This window comes from Leptidea sinapis, chromosome 13 (assembly GCF_905404315.1).
Source record: "Leptidea sinapis chromosome 13, ilLepSina1.1, whole genome shotgun sequence".
NCBI classification, from domain to species: domain Eukaryota; kingdom Metazoa; phylum Arthropoda; class Insecta; order Lepidoptera; family Pieridae; genus Leptidea; species Leptidea sinapis.
This window is the reverse complement of record NC_066277.1, coordinates 14,227,163-14,247,851: the sequence shown is the minus strand read 5'-3', so window position 1 is coordinate 14,247,851 and position 20,689 is coordinate 14,227,163. Positions and strand designations below refer to the sequence as shown.

Sequence of the window (20,689 nt, the reverse complement as noted above, 5' to 3'; positions counted from 1 at the left end):
GGTCAGACTACATCAACTGTGCATCATTGACTAAGGTTGATTATGTGGAGAAACTCCCAAGCTATGAAGATCGTTTGCGTTACTTCGGTTTAGAGTCTAGAAAAAAAAGCATAAAAGTGCAAGACGGTGTTGTTTTGTACAAACTTATCAACTGCACAATCCATATCTTACTTCAAAATTAAAAAAGAAATAGAAATACGCTCGATTTGTGAAGAGATCAGCACGGTCGAACTTGGGCTTTCATTCTCCGTTGAACAGAATTACAAGTACATCTGACCAGTTGACAACTACAATGTCAATGGCGTGATGATTACATTAAGGGTAGTGGGCTATCGATAACACACCAAACTATTGATATCTTCTCCAATCTCTTCCACAGCTACAAAAAAAATACAGCACTTTGGTATTAGGTGTAAGTAGGGAGATATTTAGGACACAATGCGCTACGTAGAAATTTGATTGCACGCTCCTTATGGTCTGTTCTGTATTCTGAGTTTTCAATAAGTTTTGGAACTCTGGCTTCGCAATAAATAACATCTCCAAATCGAATGAATAAAACAATGAAACGTCTAAATAAAATAATAATATAATTTTATAAACATTGTATGAATAAATAAGTCAACCATCTATATATATTTCATGGGCATGGGTTTCTTCAGAATTCCTTTCACGGATGTACTATTTGACGGATGTACGGATTCGTTTTGATGAACAGGTGGTTCCACAGGCGGTGGAATATGCCGTGGGCTTTCTCGTTTATGCCAGGTGTCTCGTGGCATAAAAGTATATGAAGAGTCTATGGCCGACGCTGAAATAAATATTAATTGAGACATTAGCTTCTTATATTAACCTACTAATATCTTCCCTTTCTTGGCGTGCGTCCGTGCCGAATGGATAGTCGCTAGGCCAAGTTAATGGCTGACAGGCTTGCCCTGCATGTTACAGTACCTATGACAACTCTCTCTATTATCCCTTCTTAAATATTTTATTGAGATAAAACCTGTAGTTGCGAATGCAACGGGTAACTAATATTATAAAACTGAAGAACTTCATTGTATTTCTTTAAATACGGTAATCTCAAACTAGGTTCCAATGGGGCTAAGAAAATGAAGGTAAGAAGGTAAATAAGCTTAGGTTAATGTCGCCAAAACTAACATAATTGCAATAAACAGAAAACAATGGTACAAATGATGTAAGTTTTCTTTAGTGTTAATTCCGCCAATATTTGTTTTTAAAAAACAATTCGACACGTGTTTCGCCTCTATACGAGGCATCCTCAGGACGTGTTGTCTTTTTTTTTTTATAGAATAGGAGGACAAACGAGCGTACGGGTCACCTGTTGTTAAGTGATCACCAGAAAAAACTTACATCATTTGTATAATTATGGATTTCCGCAAAGTAACGCCTAATTCAATAAATTTTCAGAAAACAATGGTATAATTGGAAATATATCATTGCTTTCTGTGCAATTTTAAAACAGCGGCCAAGTGCAAGTCACACTCGCCCATGAAGGGTTCCGTAGCAGCAAGTAACATAATATAAAAGTTCTTTAATAAAAATAATATTTGAGTTGATTGAATGAAAGGTAAATTGCGGTTCAAGATTTATGAGGTACCTATTAAAAAAAACTACTTACTAGATGTCGTTCAAACGAATTTTCGGTGAAAGTTTGGATGGTAATGTACATCATATATATTTTTTATACGCTTTATATTAGCTTCACCTGTATGTTTGTAACCGACTTCTTTGGGCGCGATTTTGACCCACTTTAAACAGCTAGATTTCGTTCAAACTTTGTAGATTTATCGAGGACCGATGACATTACACTAATTTGATAAAATTATTCAATTTTTCAATTTGAAAAAAATATTTTTTTTGTTAATTTATATAATTTTCATCTATAGTCGATAAGGCAGGTATTGATGTTAAAGTACTTAATAGTTTTAAAAATACGCTTTTATAGAAAATTTAACTAAAAAATTAAAAATAAATAATAGAATAGAAGAATTATTATATTAATAATATCTTTAAAAAGCACCCCACGCTTTTTTTACAATAAAATATTTTTTTTACACTATTTTTCAATATAAATTTATTTTCTATTTTTTAGTTGAATTTTATATAAAGCGTGCTTTTTAGTTTTTTTTAACTATTATTTATTAGTTTAATCATTCTCTTATTTTAGAAGTAACAGTTTATTAACGAAGCCAAAACACCGCGAGGTCGAGGGATCGAATCTCAGCCGTGAAATATTTTTACTGTTTAATTATTTGGTTACTAAGCTTTGCTATTAGCGAAGACTTTCCCTAAGGCGATGGTTATACTTGTTTTTCTTTGTTCAAGTTTTCACTTCTGCCGGCACTCCCGGAGTGGAACCCGTATTTTTTTATTACATAGCTGAATCTACAAGTTGTTTCGACATAATGTCTTCAATTCTCTCCTAATGGATAAACTTACCAATATGCTTTTGGTTTTCGAATGTACGTGTAATCAACGCTTTATAAGGTTGGCAACGCTCTTGTATATCCTCTCGTGTTACAAGAGAGAATGGTCCGCGGTGATCACTTACGGTCATGTGACCATATGGGTCACACTCGTTTGTTCTCCTCTCCGATAAAATCATTGATAACCTACGTAATAAAAACGTAATCTTAATCCCTGCTAATATTATAAATGTGAATGTAAACTTGTTCCACTTTCCCGCCTAAGCCACTGAACCGTTTTTGATGTAACTTAGTACAGAGATAGACAAGAGCTTGGGAAAGGACATAGGCTATATTTTATCGCGAATAAAAGGCTTGGCGGGGTTGACATAGGGGACGGAAGTTCGTAATATCGAAGATTACACCATGAAACTTTGTAACACTTGATAAAAAATAAATAAATATTTGTTTCTAGCGTTTTAAAAATTAACACCTGTGTGGGAATAAAAATGGGGATGAAAGTTCTATAGTTTGTAGCTTATAAAAATGTATTCATCAAAGCAATTTGTATGTGTATTATATGTATATGTGAATTTTGACATTATAAGTTCACGATATATGTTTGATTTTTGCTTAAACGCTTGAAACATATCTGTTGTTGTTGTATTATATGCAAAGGATATAAAAAAATATTTTTTTGGTGCTCTAAAAGTAAAATAATAGTATTAATTTGCTATTGTCTGCTTGTGCTTTTATTAGTAATTAACTTAAATTTGCTGTATATTAACGCTTTATACGTACGTCTTAATATTATTGTTCATATTTTTATGTTTATTTTTTCTTATTTATGCTTTGCCTTATGCCTAATGTTTAAAAAAATTACCTTAGCTTGCCACGATATATACAGTTTCGGTACTGATCTCATAATATATGTATCTCTGCACAATCCGTTTTTATGTTTAATATATATAACTGAGCAATGTCTGATATATTTAACTCAGACTGTGTCTCCGACGTCACCTACATTTGTCATTATTACATATTATGGTCAACATTCTTATTTAACGATATCATATTATTTATTAATTTACAACAAACCAATCGCCACGTATCCTTATGACATACAAAATATCAATGACTCACAGTAGAAAAAGAAATATGAAAATTGGCTTCCTTAACGCTGGGTCACTAGGCACAAAGCAAGACGAATTTGTTGCAGCAGTTCTAGAGCATGGTGTTGATATCATGGCTATAAACGAGACGTGGCTGCGTAGCGGGGAGGAGGGGCGCGCGCCTACAGTGCCGGGGTACCGGCTTCGTCACGCGCCCAGACCGAGCTGCGTGCGATCACGCGGTGGTGGCGTCGGGTTCTACCTGCGGCGCGGTATCAACGCACTCAATTTTGGGACCTTTGCTTTTCATTCTATATACTGCCGACGTATCGAACATCATAAAGCATTGTAATTTTCACATGTATGCAGATGACATACAACTATACATCTCATTTCGACCAGAAAATACTACCGACGCAGTAAATAAATTGAATAGCGATTTGAAGCGCATTCATATGTGGTCTAAGGCTAATACTTTAGTATTAAACCCATGTAAAACAAAATACATGATTTTGGGGTCTAAACTTCAAATAGATAAAATTGTTTCATCGCAGCCTAATGTAAATGTTATAGGTATACAATTAGAACGGGTAACCGAAGCACGTAATCTAGGAGTGTTAATGGACGATGGCTTAAATTTTGAGAAACATGTGCTCGAATTGAGTCGGAGAGCTTTTTACCGGCTCAAAATATTATATCGTATTCGAGACTTCTTAAGTATAGATCATCGCATTACACTATGTGACTCGATAATCCTATCTTTGTTTAATTACGGTGATACAGTATATGGTTCGCGGTTGCTTGCGCGTACTGAACGAATCGTTCAAAGGGTCCAAAACGCCTGTGCTCGATTCTGCTTTATCTTACCGCCTCGAACTCATATCACTCCACACCTAAACAACGCCGGTATACTTAAGATGACGTTACGTAGGGAGCTTCATTTGGCCACTCTTTTATTCGGTATAATACGCAAAGGTCGCCCGGAATATCTGTACGAAAAACTGAAATGGCGCCATGCCTCAGAAACAAGGTATCCTATCAGAACAGGAAGTATTCCAATTACTATTCCTCCTCACCGCACTTCTGCCTTTCGTGGTAGTTTCCGTTACGCTGCCACTAAGTGTTGGAACAATATACCACCACCAGTTAGGAATAGTTGCTCCATATATAGTTTTAAATTAAAATACAAAAACTATTTAGTAAACTATCAAAAAGATTTACAAATAGGTGGCAAAATAGTCCCCACTTATCTTAGGTAAACTGAATATATATATTTTCTGAACTGGCTTTATTTTATTTTATTTTATTTTAATTTTATATTGTAATCGCAGCGTTTGTATTTTTTGTTGTGTACTATATTTTTTTATCAAGTTTTGCATATTTTGTATCTTTTATATTGGTAATTTTTGTCTTTCTTTATTCTTTAATGTTGGTTTTTCTACGTATAAGGTATTTGGGTAGGTTTTCAGTTTTAAGTAAGTATGTGTTATGCTGTAAGTAATTAAAAATTTTAAAACGTTTCTAAACCACAGCGCGAGTTTGTCTCGTAATGGGCTACGCTGAAAACCAGCGCTGTAGCATTTGCTACAGCATACGCTGAGCGGTGTCCATTTTCGCATCATTATCGATTCTATTGTAAAATATATAATTATGTTCACAAATATTATTTAACTTTAAGCGATATTGTTATGTTTTACTTTAAGGTGTATAATAAAACTTTGTAAATTAAATTGTGTGATGATGATGTGAAATAAAATATGTCTATGTCTATGTCTATGTCTATGTCTATGTCTATGTCAAAGTGGGTAAGTATATTAAAAAACAAAAAAATACTGCTCAAAGTAACTATTGCACGCGGAAGTTGTGGGTAAAAGCTAGTAAATAATAATTATAAAACTAATTCTAACTAAGCAGGTGCTAAGATTTTTTTATGGAAAAGGAGGACAAACGAGCGTACGGGTTACCTGGTCATAAGGTAAGGTACGGTAGATTCGAGCTGCTCTGCGTTGCACGCGGTCAAATGGATCGAGCAAATACTGGGGTGCGCCAGACCAAAGATGACAGCCATACTCCATATGTGGCCGGTTTTACTTACTTCTTGGCCTCCGATTCGAATACTGGGCTATCTCCATGGTACTCCGGACCCTGGGGCCTGGTAACATGTTAAGTTCAAAGAATTCCTCCACTCCGTCTCGTGAGAGACTAAGTTTGTTCTTTTCATTGAGCTGCCGCAAACGGACGACCTTGTCGAAGCTTTCAAGAAATACTTTTGATGTGTTATGTATTGGAACTGTATCTAGTATTCCTAGAATAGATAAAGCTCATTAATTCATTTCAACAGTCAAAAGGCAAGTGCAATATGTCACTAGATACACCAAAATCGGAAGTGCCGTACGGCACACAGGCTGCTGCGCGCGCGCCAATATCACGCCGATCTAAGGCATACCGCGGCGCGGGGGCACTTGCCGATTTCGGAAGGCTAGATTAAACATATTAATTAAAAATTAAAAAAATATACTTATTATAAAAACATATTTAACCAAGGCTTCGAAGCAGTTTTAATCAGTTTATATCTATAATTCCGTTCATAGTGAAAATCTTATGGGAGTTGTCTTGCAACCAATATAAATCGGTATCAATGAATATAATATTTACTCCAACGATCGATATATTCGCAAGAGTCGAAACGAAACTACCGTACTAACCTACCAAATAAGGTCGATACTTGTTACGTGTGCTGTTCTATGTTTTAGCAAACATTGAGTAAATACCACCAAAACTTTATTTGTGCTCTGTCAAACTACTCGGCGATGGAAAACAGTTGATGCAACTGAAACTTTGTAATGAGGTTAAATAAACAAAAATCCTAAAATATCGGTTAACGAACAAAACCGAATAGGTAATAAAATTTGATGTGCTTGGATGTTATATAATATAATATCTAGCTTTTGAGGTTGTGCTCGGTAAGTAGGATATTATGTTATTTATGTTAATAACAACTTATATCAGACATACATCCATAGTTCAACAAAAAATACAACAATAGCAATTATCAATACTTAACGCTCTTGATAAAAGTTAATTGTGTTACCTAATAGGTTTGGATTTTTCTACGGATTCTAAGCCTTGATATTAAACCACAAAATTTAAATTATAGAGACATAATCTGTCCGTTAAATAAAAGTAATATAAATATTTATACGTACGAAGCTGAGCACATCTCGCTATAATGGTTTCTTTGTATCGATGTTTCTTGGTCATGGGGTTCCCCGTGAAATTGACGTCAACCAAAGCGACTAATGTGCAGAGGTCATCGGCTGCTTCCTATACATTAACAAATGAAATTAAAAACTGTTTCAAGTGTTCGATTTATACATGATATATAAAACATGACTCCGCAACTTTGCAACCTTAGATTTTTTTATGACAATAAGGGACGAGACGAGCAGAACGTTCAGCTAATGGTAATTGATAGGCAGTGCAAATTAGTTCTGCTCGCTCAGAATTCTTGAAAATCCCAAAAATTCTGATCGGGACTATAATTGCGCTCGTCTCCTAGACATAAGAGGTTAAGTCTCATTTGCGTAATTTCACTAGATATGGCGCCTTTCAGACCGAAACACAATAATGCTTACACATTACTGCTTCACGGCAGAAATAGGTACCGTTGTGGTACCCATAATCTAGCCGGCATATTGTGCAAAGAAGCCTCCCTGGTAAGTTATGTAATTTTGTTAAATTTGGTTCATATTGCATAAATCAATTCCATTTTTTTCGCTTACAGGAAGCTTTATAATACACAAAACGTTTTCGCTCCTGTATGATTTTTACAATTACTTCAAAGTCAGATTAAAATTCAAATATTTTTGCTCAAAATAAGATATAATCCTGTATCCTGTGCAAAGGAGCCTACCATTGGTAGATAATTTATACATCTAGATAGATTATGACAGCTGCGAACACGTCGAAAAAAATAGCGGCGAAAGTGACAATATATCGCGAGTGAAAGCCCTACGTCTAGCCGTGTACGAATCGTCACCAGCTAACCTATAATACTGTGCCTGTACCTGAACATCTTCCAATTTATTTTTCTTAGCAATCAGCACTTCTAAGCGACGAAGAGGCTTTGCCCACGTTACATCTTCCAGTTTGTTTTCAGAGACGTCCAATATTCTGAGGGAGCACTAAAAATAAGAGGAGAATTTTTAATTTACTACTTATGGACGAATAAAAATCAAAACGAGAAAAAGAAGTCTGCAAGCGAACACTCAAAGAGAGTTCCTAGCTTCTGGAAGAAGGTGGATTATTAACAGCTAGACCGATTTGAATGAAATTTTTTGTGTGTGTTCAAGTGGATTCGATGATGGTTTACATTCACAATTGAACTACCTACTAAATGGCTGGAACGAATATGACGATTTTTTCAGAGTGTTTCAGTGAATTTGAGATTGGTTTAGATTCTCAATACAGTCGACATATAATTCTCCTACGTATGTTAGTGATCTCCTCCTAATGTCTGGACCGATTTTTCAAATTTAACACGTATGTACAGGACAAGTGACAACGTATGTTGGTTCCGCTAGTTATATTATAGAGTGGACAGGAATCGCGAGTGCGGCAAAACTATTTCGCCTCGCGAAGAACAAAAAGTTGAATTTACCAATCTTCGCTAGTTGAAGAGGCACGCGAAGAAGAAGAAGACTCTTTTAATGCGGAAATCTATAATTGTCAAAATTCTATGAATAAATATATCATATAATGTTAATTCAACTGAGTTGTGATAGTTTCGCTAATATTTTTATGAGTTCTAAGAATTAACACGTTTTCTAACTTATTGACTAGACTAATCAAACAAAATACGTAAAATGATATACTAACGCCAATAGACAAAAGAGTTCTGGGGTCAAAGCATAATGCGTCACTGCATTCGATATTTTGTTTCTCAATATGAAGCTCCTCTAAGAATTTTAGATTTTCCAAATTTTCTACAACACTTATACGATTGTTACTCAGATATAGCTTCTTTAACTTCGTCAAATTATCGAGGCCCTCGATTTTTTCAATCTTATTCCATTGTAAATGCAGGTGTGTCAAATTATGAAGCATGTCTAAATTTTGAATTTTTGTAATAGCATTGTTATGATAGTAAGCGTACATTATATGTGTTGGGCTTTTTTCTGCCGGCTGAAACAATTGAAAAATTTAGATTTTTTTTAATACTTCCAAAAATTTCTTTTTAGTAACACGATTTCCCAAATATGTCAATACGTGCTGTGGAATGAGCTGACATGGATGTTATAAGCTTAAGTCATTTAGAAATAAAGTTGTAGAAAAAATAACGACCACGGTAGATAATAGTTTGTATTAGATTGTTAATGACTTATTAATTCTTACTTTTATTTTTTGTAATTTCACACTTACCATATTATAATTATTTACATTGTATAGTTTCTAGAATTAAGATTTATTACTAAGTTACTTAATTTTTTCATAATTAAAATGTTGGATGTACCTAATTAGAATAACCAACCTAGAATTAGTATGTAAGTGCAATTCAATTGTTAATGTTAAGTTGAGTTATTGTTGGTACATTTTTAATAAATACATACTTACCTTCAAAATAAGCGCGTAGGTACACCTTCCTTAAAGTCGGGCAACGCTCCAGTGATTCCTCTAGTTTTAAGGAAAAAATGTGGGCGAAGGTGATTACTTAATATCATTACGCTAATTTGTCCTCCTTTTCCATAAAAAAAAACGTCGAACTCATCTCACTCACCCTGATAGGGCCAAAACTACTCGGTAATTACACCGATATATGCGTTATGTATACGGTATCCATTTTGTGGAATTAATTACCGGCTTGGATACAGTTTTCCCGAACCGATAGATTCTGCAGCATATGCGGTTAAGAAAATTAGACGGTTAACCGACATAGATACGGCGAGATAAGTATACTTTCGTTATTTCCATAGTATTATGTTCTATGGTATATTGTTATGGGGCAGTGCGTCCGATATTAATACCATCTTTGTGCTGCAGAAGAGGGCTATTCGCGCGATTTATAACCTAGGTCCTAAAGAATCATTAAGAGAAAAATTTAAAGAAATAAACATTTTGACTGTTGCTTCTCAATACATTTTTGATAATGTTCTGTATGTTCATAAGCACATTGAGGAATTTTCTAGAAACTGTGACATTCATAATGTTAACACGAGGAACAAACATAAACTTGTTATGCCTAGTACTCGGTTGGGTCGAGTTAGTAAGTCTTTTGTTGGGCGATGTATATGCTTCTACAATATGATCTCAGAAATGTACAAAACAAATGTGTTACGAAATTTAAAAGAATTGTTAAAAAACGTTTCTGTTGGAAATTATAGCATAAACGATTTTCTTAATAAAACCACGGACTGGGAATAAAGCGAACACTCTCAGGCTCTTTAATTATAAATGTTTATTGTACGATATCACATTGTAATCCATATTTTATATTAAAAAAAAAGCCCGCTGAGTTTCTTGCGCCCATTCTTCTCAGGTCTGTCTCTTTTGAATGGGTGGTAGTTTTTGACGTTCAATAAGTGATTTGAAATCCTATTTTGAATAAAAATATTTGAATTTGAATTTGATAGGAACTTTCAAGCTCAGAGCAAACTCTAACAAAGTCCGACAACACATCTCTTGATGTGTTGTCGGACTTTTGCCCCAAACAAAAAAAGAAATAGAGTTTCAGCCGTTATTTGGTTAATGATATCTCACGAATATTTTAATCCCAGAGGAACCTCTGATCTAATAATAGCGATCGATATGTGCAAGGCGATCGGTGATTATAATTTCACATACCTATTTTAAAAGAATTTACTAATAATTAATAGACAGATTGAAACAAAATTATTATGATTTACTAATTTTAAGAAGTGCCAACTCCGACTGCTTTGTCGGCACTCGCGTAGTGATCACCGGCAAGCGACCTTTGCCCCCACCCCACCACCTTATGTAATCTGTTTATCGCGAAGATGTTCGATTTTTTACATAACTTTAGTTAAAATAAAATTTATTAGATTAGATAAAAACCGGGATGAAAAATAAATTACATGGAGAACTCATTGCGTAACAGCTTGCCTCCGTATTACATTTCTATTTTAAATAAAGATGTAAAATAAGTTTTCAATGTAATTTATTACTTGTGACTTATATTCTGGACCTGACGATGAATTCACATCGTCGCTTTGTTACGGTGTGCAAAACAAGCACCACTAAATAATATCCTCATATTATTATTAATAAATAAGCTACGATTTATTTTTTCTGTACTATTGATAGATGTAAAGGTGTTGTGTTGCTGATTATTATTATTATTATGAATAATCAATGAAAGCATCTAAATTAAGTACAAAGAGTATGTTATATTTCTGACAGTACTATTATAGCTACACAAAACGACAGAAACTTCAGAACTCTTAACAATGAAAACTTTCAAATCAAAGCAGTGATAGCACGAAAATATCACGATGTTTACCGGTAGGTAATGAAACTGCAATCTTAGATACGCAACAGGACGAGGACGAGCACGAGTTTAAAGGGAATCGAGAGGTAGCATTACGTTCCAGCGAGGTCCAGAGATATTGTGGCTGTGTAGTATAAAATTAACGCCTTCTCATAGTGTCATTAATTATTTAAAAGATTAGGTAGTTACTTACAATTTCAGTGAGATGTTTCTCGTGCATAAACAAATGAGTTTTTGGTTTCACATTAATATTTTTTTTCTTTAAAATTCGTTTTGCTTGCTTTCGCAATAGATCGACGTTTTGCTTTATTGAGACCTTATTTTTGTCCTCCATTGTTCCTAATCTTATAAAAACATTTGAAATCGTTATTTTAAACACAGCTCAAAAGAATAACTACTTTTATTGATTTACCTAATGGTTGTATACAAAGGGTTTCTATGGTGATGTGTTTTGATTTTTTTCTCATTGTCAGTTTATACCTTAGAATAATAAATGTTCAATGAATGGATGAATCGGATTTACGTCATTGCCATCTAGAAGCATCGTTCAGATAGAGTCTCTTGCTGTTAAAAAACCGATAAAAATAGTCCAGGAATATTAGTTGTGTTCGCGACAATTAGCTACGTCTTACATTCGCGATTTATATGACCCTTTGTCTTAGTGTGTGTGAATTGCTCAAAATAGAGGTTAGTTCTAAGCTAAATTTTTTTCGACGTTTTCACAGCTCTCATAGTCTATCTATACGTATATATGTTCTAAAAGACATAGAATATTCCAGCGTATAGACGACGTGACAATCCAATAATTCGTGACCACTTGATTTGTCAATGTGTGCGTTAGCTAGTGGTATAATATTGGTTTCTTATACAACATACCAAGGAGCTAATACCAAGCGTGTCTTGATTTTTACGATTTGCCAATCTAAATCGGTTACAGGAATTATAGATTAGTTTTCCTTTTCTATCTGGCTGTATCTACTTTAGAGATCTTCTCGCTTCTAAGTTTATGAGCAGTGAGATCATCGAAAGTTCAATAAAACCTGCCCCAAAGCCTGAACAGCATTGATTTGAACCGCTTAATCAACCGTTTGCTAGCGATTAAAATCAGCAGCAATCAGTAAATCAGCATTATATATACATACATATTTAACATATTATTACAGCTTTTATTTCGTTCAGGGTGAAAATGTTACTCCAGATCCAGATAAAACAAACTAATTTTAATTTCTTTATATTTAATGTTTCTATTTCGTAAAAAATATGACACCTATTTCATACTACGTACGAAACTACCCCGTATGCTCTCCATTGCATTGGAACGTGTAACATATTATCTTTGTAATTTTGCTTCAAACCAATTCAGAACTTATAATATGCAAACAATTTTGTGAAATTTAGCATAGTAATGCTACTTTCAAATATTAAGATATTCTTTGACATGTTTGAGTAGGCTTTGGTCTATTCTAAAGCTCAGTTCAACTATTGATCAGTTAGTCTCGTTAGCAGTTAGAGTAAAAGTGTTCTGTGGTTAAAGTTTAGTGTTCTGTGTTAAAGCTACAGCTAACAGCATCTTGACAGGTTGCTGGTTAACAAAGACAACATAAGTATTTGTTTTCACTTTCAGCTGTTTTGTTTTGTTTCTCATTTAGGGTTAACGTTATAGCGGTTATACCTGTAATAATTGATTATTTATTTTATTAACTGTGTAATATTCAAGTTTGATCCAAAATGGGTGAACGTTATAATATTCACAGTCAACTGGAACACCTTCAAAGTAAATACATTGGTACAGGACACGCAGACACAACAAAATATGAATGGCTTACAAATCAACATAGAGATTCATGCTGTAGTTACATGGGTCATCCAGATTTATTAAGTTATTTTGCCATTGTTGAAAATGAATCTAAAGCAAGAGTTAAATTCAATTTAATGGAGAAAATGTTGCAGCCCTGTGGACCACCCCCAGAAAAACCAGAAGATTAATAATGATAAGATAAAAGTAATATACATAAGAATCTTAAAATTTTATGTTTTATTGCTTAATAGCTTCCACCTATTAGTCTAATTTTCATTCAATTTATTTATTATTATTATTTACTTTACTAACAATCTGTGCCCAAAGTTTAAAGATGAGTAAGTGAAACATGAAAATATTAACAAATTCATATTTGCTTTTAAAATATTAGTAAGGTAGACTCCAACAGAAAAAGGGACGTTACAACTGAAATTAAATCTTCAAATTTAATGTATACTGACTGATATTTAACTTATTTTATACATTTATAGTTAAAACTTAGAAATGTGGAAAAAAATCACTTTGTATAACTACTATAGAATATACAAAAACACACTTGGAAAAAAAACAAGTAAGTGCAGTTTCAATGTGGCTGAAGTTTTGATATATTTTGCCAAAACTGAAATGTTGCAATATTTTTTTGCTCAAACCAAATCTTCAGTTGGTCACTAATTTGTATTTTCACCAATAAACAAGTTTTGTGAGAGTGCAGCATTCACATTGAAGATTCTGTACACAAATCAAGTTTTAATGTAGTTGCTGCCATTATGTGGTCACATAGAAAACTATTTTTGATAAATCTGTGCAAAAGGCACTCAGTATATCCTCTACTAAGTGATTTTGACTGCAAAAACTCCCAACTGAATTATTTTATCTATATTAAGAATTGTCTTTATTAATTAGTGAAATCTATATAATCCATAACAATTTAACACACTTCTATTACCTCATGAACATATTAAATAGCTGAAACTTGAATATATCTTGTGTTTGTGTATTTCAATGTTATAATAATATTTTGATTTATCAATATATACGAGTATATAGGATTACTTGATTGATCTCGTTCTTGCAAATTCTGTCAACCCCAATATTTGCATATTAGGAAATTAACTTAAGATGTCGCTCTTGTAAATCTAAACAATCAACTGTAAAGTAGATCCTGTAGATGAAGCCACAACCTGACAGTTGAACAAAGCATGCAAGATTTTATAATTATATGACACTCGAACGGTTAGCTCAGTTGGTTAGAGCACCAGCATGGAACGCCAGAGGTCTTGAGTTCTAGTCCCGCATTGTTCATAAAATTTTGTTGTTTTACAAATTTTAGTTGTGTATTAATCCTAGAAGTGAGGGGTATCACTTTAAAAACATAACAAATTGTTTAAAACTGCTGGAAAATGATAAAAATATTTTTTTGCTTTGCTGGTTGAAATAAGATGAAATTGAGATCATTATTTTATGTATTTGAGTCACTCAGTTTCTTGTCTTTAAACTTTGAATGATAATACATTTTACCTTGTTTTGTGATTGAAAAAACTTTCATGTAGAAATGCAAACTCACAATTGAAAAAATTCAAAGCGGGCTAAACTAATATTCATATGAAAAATAAAAATAAAACAAACAAATCATGATTCTAAATTTAATTTGGTCCTCCACTCCTCAGCCATTGCATTTAAAGCTTTTTCTTTAATTTTTGATTCTTCATCCAATATTTGTTGTTCTTCACATTGATCCTCAACATTTGTTACTATTATTTGCTCCATGTAAGGCTCTATGCGGCCAGAATTATTCTCTAATATCACCAATATATCCTTAATAGTCTCCATATTAATTGATCCAATTTGTCGGAGGTCACATATCTGCCGTAGATTATGGTACATGCATGCCGTTACAAGACCGTGATTTTTCTCACTAATAACCCTTGTTAATGCTAAATGCTCCTCTTCTTCTGTGGGATCTACGAATATTTTATCTTCAATGACTGCAGCTGAGCACCCGGTTATAATACCATACATTGGAACAGCTGCATCAACAAGGGCCAGCCCAGCTGCATTTAGTGCAGCTGCTAAACAGGATCCATCATGTTCCAGAATGTAAACGAAAATATCAATCTGTAAAATATTATACGAACAATTAAAATATACTTGTTTTTGGACTAGAAGAGCAGGACATTTAGCTGATGGCAACTGATGGGCCCTGCCCATCACAATACAATGCCGCTAAGGGTTCTTGAAAAACCCAAAAATTCTGAGTGGCAATACAATTGAGCTCGTCATCTTGAGACTAGATGTTAAGTCTTATTTGGCCAGTAATTTCACTAGCTGCTACTACTACAAATTCAATGATACATGTTCTCTTAGCGATCCTATTAAAAGAACATTTACATTGGTTTTTCAATTGAACTTTATGTTAAAATGGTAAGGTATAATTTGCATTAATTATACCTTTTTTTAAGTGCAGCATATTTTATATATATAAGATAGGTAATATTTACCTGAAAGTTAGGAAAAAGATCTCTACAAACAACACTTTCTAAAGCTTTTCTTAAATCTGACGATAATGCCCGCTCCTCTGTATCTGGAGCATGAGGTCTTCTCCTCCGAGGACATGAAAATGGAGCAAATTTCACTTCACAATATAACTGACCAACATCACTAAAATGAAAAAGACAAATATTCAATGCTTGCCTTAGCAAAAAAACTTATTTGGACTTATCCAAGAATGTTGTTCAACTACTTTGCTAGCTTTTTTCGTTTACTACCTGAACTCATTTTGATGACTTATTTCTCTTGGATCAAATACAGAACATACAACTTTAGTTCTGTTTTGTTCAATGTAAGAGGATCCTTTAGCTTGTGAAACCATTCCAGTTCTGGCATCTAAAAGTAGAAATAGTTAATCATGGCCATAGGTTATAACGTTAATGATTAAAGTCACAGTACATACACATGGATCGCATTTCGTCCAACGCTCGGCCGTCTTTTCTTTTCCCTGAATCATCAAACAAGTCCTTATAAAGCTCGTCATAAGTGCGTACACAATTACTTGTAAATGCTTTATATGGTATACTATCTTCAGGGCCATTAAATCTTCGAAAGTCGATAGGCATCTTCAGTTAGAGGCGTATTAAGTATTTTAAAAATCTCCAAAAAGTAAAAATTTAAGAGTAGTTTTTACTTTTTACAAAATACAACTAAAACATAACCTCAATTTTTTTATTATTTACTAAGATGAAATAACTAAAAAGAAAGGTAACCTCTCGTTTACACCAAGGTAATATACATGTATTTGACAAGTTTTATGCAAATTTCAAATACATTTTTTGTAAAACAAATAAAATATAAAACTTGTCATAGACAAAATTTGTATGCAACTTGTCTGATGAAATTGTTTGTCGACTACTAGTACAGTGCGTTCACAGTTATTTTACCTCTAGCCGTTAGGTTACCTAACCTGAGCGTTATATTGCCATATTTAGTTTCTATGACTCCCTCAAACAACAAGTTAAATTTTACGGTATTGATGATATTTTTTTTCTTACAATATAATGATTTGAACGTAGTTTGTAATAAAATCTTTTGTTATTGGGACAGTTGAACGCAATTAAATTTATATTTGGAGTCATTACAGAAATTTGCTTACCAAATTTTAATTTTTGTTATTAAAATATATTTATTATTATAGTCTGTTTTTCCTAACTTCCTAATAAATGTGGCGTACAGAGAACCAGCTCGTACCGAGAGATAATTCGTACCGATGGGAATCATCGTACGCATGAACGATTGAACTTAATGGTTTTTATGCAGTGAATGAATAGTATCGGGTAGAAGGGTAGAAATAATACGACAAGTTATTTTAAAATAAAGCTTTATTATTCGGATTCCGATGATAAAAAATATACCTATCTTATAATATGATTATACCTATCTTATAATATTATTTATACCTATCTTATTATATTAATTTCCGTTTGCTTTGTTACTTAATGTAAGTATAGTCTTTATATATCTTTAAGAATATGCCTATCTAATAATATTATTTTAAAATAAAAAAAACAATTAAGTGATCGGGAGATTTCCGTCAGGAGCGAAGTTTGTTATTCCAATTTAATAAACTGTTCAGCAAGATACGAAATGATAATAATTGCAATATGAAAATAACTCAAAAAATATGTGTAAGCTTATCAAAAGTATTTAACTAGTAACAAAGAATTACCAACCCATTTATGAGTACTTTGTATCTTAAAAAAGCATGTTTAGTGTATTAATTATAAGCTGTCATTTGTTATTGTATTAGTTTGTTACACAGTAATAACCACAATATATTTATCCGCATATTTATCTTTATCAGAAGTAAAGTAATCTATTTGCGTTTTAGGCTACCTGTCATTCATAGCTATCAAACGTTTTTCACGATATTTCACTTTCTCACAAGAAATAGTGAAATAGAGTTTCGCACAGCATTTTTTCGTAGGTAGGTATAATTTTCCATAATGTAGTACGACCTCCACGAAAATTTAAATAAATTTTTAACACTGCGTTTAGAGTTTCCTCCACAAAGTCGGTACTTCCTTTCTGACGATATACATTTCAAGTATTTTATTTCGAACTGCACAAAATCTTCCAAAATAAATTTATTTCTTGGATGCGTTTTTTTCTGGGCGTAGAAATTTTTTGAAAAGTGGATAAAGCAACTTCGCCTTCATTAGTTATGGTGCTTACGGTTTTTTCAGATATTCCTGAAACAGGAAAAAAGTTTTATTTTATAAAGCCTATATTATTTTAAATTAAAAATAGCTGAGTATATAATATGTCGACAGGTATTTCTTACCAATAATGTTCCTATTTACATTTTTACCAAATCGTATCAAATGCTACCAACCGAAAATTGTAGTTCTAACTAAAAAAATACAGGTCAGCTTGGCATTTATATTATTTATTTATTCAAATTAAAACCATTCAAGGCGACTTATACTAATTGACAATGATTACTCTATTAAATTATGACATCATATAATATATTAAAAAGACAAATATAAAGGACATAGAACTTGTATATCTAATTGAAGCAAATGATTGATTATGTTACTATAAAAATAAAACATAGAAAAAAACATCACAAGATAGTTACTGTAGTCGCAAGAACAACGGTACGGAACAACGGTTTATGGTGAGAGAAAATCAAAGTTGACGCGACAGAAATTATGTACCGACGGCGGGAACGATAGGATATCAAGTTTCCACTAAAATTGGTAAAAATACAAAAGATGGGTAACCCGAATTTACATACCCGTCATGGCGGCAACTCGTTGACGAACATTTCCAAATGGAATTAAAGGAGCATTATTTTCTTTTTCTCTTTCACAGAAATCACGCACCGATACTATAATATTTCTTCCGCTAATTTGAATTCTTTTCGGCATGCTAACAGATGAAATATCACAAATATGAAAGAAAAACGCTAGGAACTTCACAGAACGACTCGACAGGAACACCAACATAAAGAAAACAACAATAATGACTTCTGTCAGAGGTAAAATAACTGTGAACGGACTGTACCTAGTCTACAATATGAATATGATCTCATGTTTTATACTTGTTGTGGGCTTGAAGCCGAACTTGTTTGACACGTCAGTACAGAAGTTAATGAATATTTCTCAATGACGTTCTATACATATTCTCCCTTATTCATAATGGTCCGCTAACTTTAAATAGCCGCTAAGGAGCGTTTTTTCTCATTCTGACTTAGGTCAATAGAAGAAGGCAGAGCGAGAATTAGCAATGCTGTAAGTTAGCAGACTATTATGAATAAGGGGTATAGACAATGCACCTCATACAAAATTAAAGCCGAATTAAGGCACATGCCACAAATCACACCATATTAAGCTTCGACTGCTATGTATATACATTACTGGGCTTACTCCAGTGTTTTAAAATATTATTGGTCCATAGGCAGCAATGTAAGCACTCTTTCAGTTTCAAGGTACGGACAGACGTGCTCATTACTAGCACGAAAACATGCTTTTATTGAGCATGTCGCGCGTCTGACGCAAGACGTGCGTATTTTGAATTTAGAACCCGATTTGGACAGTGATATCAGTGGAATAGTAGTTAGGTATTTTTTTAAGCCCAGACGAAAATGAGGGTTGCTATAACTTTTAGGTTCGTCAGTCTGTCCCTATTTTCCGATCAAGATTTGTTCAGTCGGAGGTTTTTACGTTTTTAATTAATATTATAAATTTAATATTATAAAGGGGAAAGTTTGTATGTTTATTTATTAGCTTGTGTTTATATCTGTTACTTATTTACGTTTTAAAGGGATTTGGATTTAATAAGTTAAGGTAACCTTTAATGAGAAAAACTAATACTCAAATATAATATTTGTATTCAGATAAAATAATTAATGAAACTAGTTATCTAAATGTAAGGTTCCTTGAATTAAGTAAAATTTGTCTTTTAGACTTAGATATCTTTTCCAGGGTATCTTTTTCGTTTATGAAGTGTAAGCGGATATTAACATATAATTGTATGACAGGTGTTGTCAAATTTTAAATGTGGTTAAATCCAAGAAACTTAAATGCTTTACTGGTGAAATATAAATATGCTTATTTGGTTTGTAAATTTCTTCATATCTTTCTCTTGCAACCAACTGGCGCCAATTCTCTTTCATTATCTCCTGTACGAGAAAGCTGAAAAATATTAGCTTTTACATATTTGCGATGTAAATAAAGTATCGATTATCACTACGTAACGATAATTCCGTGATAACGTGTAAATAGCACTAGTATGTAATTGTTAACGTTCTTGTAAGCCGTTCACATTACACAAAATACAATATTGCTAATCACTATTCACTACCTTTAGAAAAAAATTTAACAAAAAGACAACTGAGTAAAAAAATACTATTCCAAAACAATAAGTATAATATGCACTAAAAAGTATAAAAATAATAATTACTTTTTTTTATACAATCTAATTCTAAGAACAATTATTGTTATTTATGAATCGATGTCCTCCCACCGCGGCCCCGCCCTCGCCTCTCGCCTCCTCACGTCGCGTGTGTGACTCAAGCGCATCTCACCTATAACAATGTATGTAGTTACAACCCTACCTTGGCTGACACCGACTCCAAAAATAACAATAATGGTTACTAGAATTAGATTGTATAAAAATACGCAATTATTTTTATACTTTTTAATGCATATTACTTATATCTAATGTTTTGGAAGTGTTTTTGAACTCGGTTTTTTTTGTTATTTTTTTTTATTTTTAGATTTTTAGTGAATTTGAAGTATACTCACTATTAAATTGTCTAAATTTGTGTAGATATACTAAATTTTATAATGCAGCAATGAACGTAAGTGCATTGCAATATTATTACAGACTGTATGAAATTCTGCCACAGATAGCACCCTTACTGTAAGTCGTTAAGGAGTTCCATTGATCATGATATTTTACTACGCTAATTACTTCACCATAACGACGTTACGGTAGGTGATTCAAATATCCGGATAGCATAACCTAGTATCGTTGATCCTACGAATTTAGGAGACAGATGACAGAATTGAATTCAGTAACTTTGTTAGGATGACACCAGTAATTTTGAGAATGTGCTTCAAAAACTTTCACTTTACAGTTCTAAGCAGAATACACATTATCGAGATGCTATCACTCCAGCAGAGCAATTTTTTATATGGAAAAGGAGGAGAAGCGAGCGCAAGAGTCACCTGGTGATAAGTAATCACCGCCGCACACATTCTCTTGCAACACCAGAGCAATCACAGGAGCGTTGCCTTTAAGGAAGGCTTATGCGCTTTTTTTTGTTAGCCGTTTATTTGAGATTTCTAGC

General features: G+C 33.2%; 3 protein-coding genes across 3 annotated transcripts; 1 reads left to right on the top strand and 2 right to left on the bottom strand.

Annotated features, from left to right (window-relative positions):
• Positions 1 to 565: 565 nt before the first annotated feature.
• On the bottom strand, positions 566 to 11,463 carry LOC126967658 (protein phosphatase 1 regulatory subunit 42-like). The gene is made up of 6 exons (XM_050812238.1): positions 11,233 to 11,463; positions 8,414 to 8,719; positions 7,603 to 7,719; positions 6,742 to 6,859; positions 5,631 to 5,840; positions 566 to 808 (listed from the first exon to the last, which is right to left on the bottom strand). Exons 1-6 carry the CDS (start codon positions 11,371 to 11,373, stop codon positions 627 to 629), a joined length of 1,074 nt encoding a protein of 357 aa, XP_050668195.1. The 5' UTR covers positions 11,374 to 11,463; the 3' UTR covers positions 566 to 626.
• Positions 11,464 to 12,633: 1,170 nt separating this feature from the next.
• LOC126967676 (splicing factor 3B subunit 5) lies at positions 12,634 to 13,068 on the top strand. The gene has a single exon (XM_050812261.1). It carries the CDS (start codon positions 12,768 to 12,770, stop codon positions 13,023 to 13,025), a length of 258 nt encoding a protein of 85 aa, XP_050668218.1. The 5' UTR covers positions 12,634 to 12,767; the 3' UTR covers positions 13,026 to 13,068.
• Positions 13,069 to 14,451: 1,383 nt separating this feature from the next.
• On the bottom strand, positions 14,452 to 16,244 carry LOC126967662 (exosome complex component MTR3-like). Its single transcript, XM_050812245.1, has 4 exons — positions 15,788 to 16,244; positions 15,603 to 15,720; positions 15,336 to 15,495; positions 14,452 to 14,952 (listed from the first exon to the last, which is right to left on the bottom strand). The coding sequence occupies exons 1-4, from the start codon at positions 15,948 to 15,950 to the stop codon at positions 14,467 to 14,469; spliced, it is 927 nt and encodes a 308-aa protein (XP_050668202.1). The 5' UTR covers positions 15,951 to 16,244; the 3' UTR covers positions 14,452 to 14,466.
• Positions 16,245 to 20,689: the final 4,445 nt, after the last annotated feature.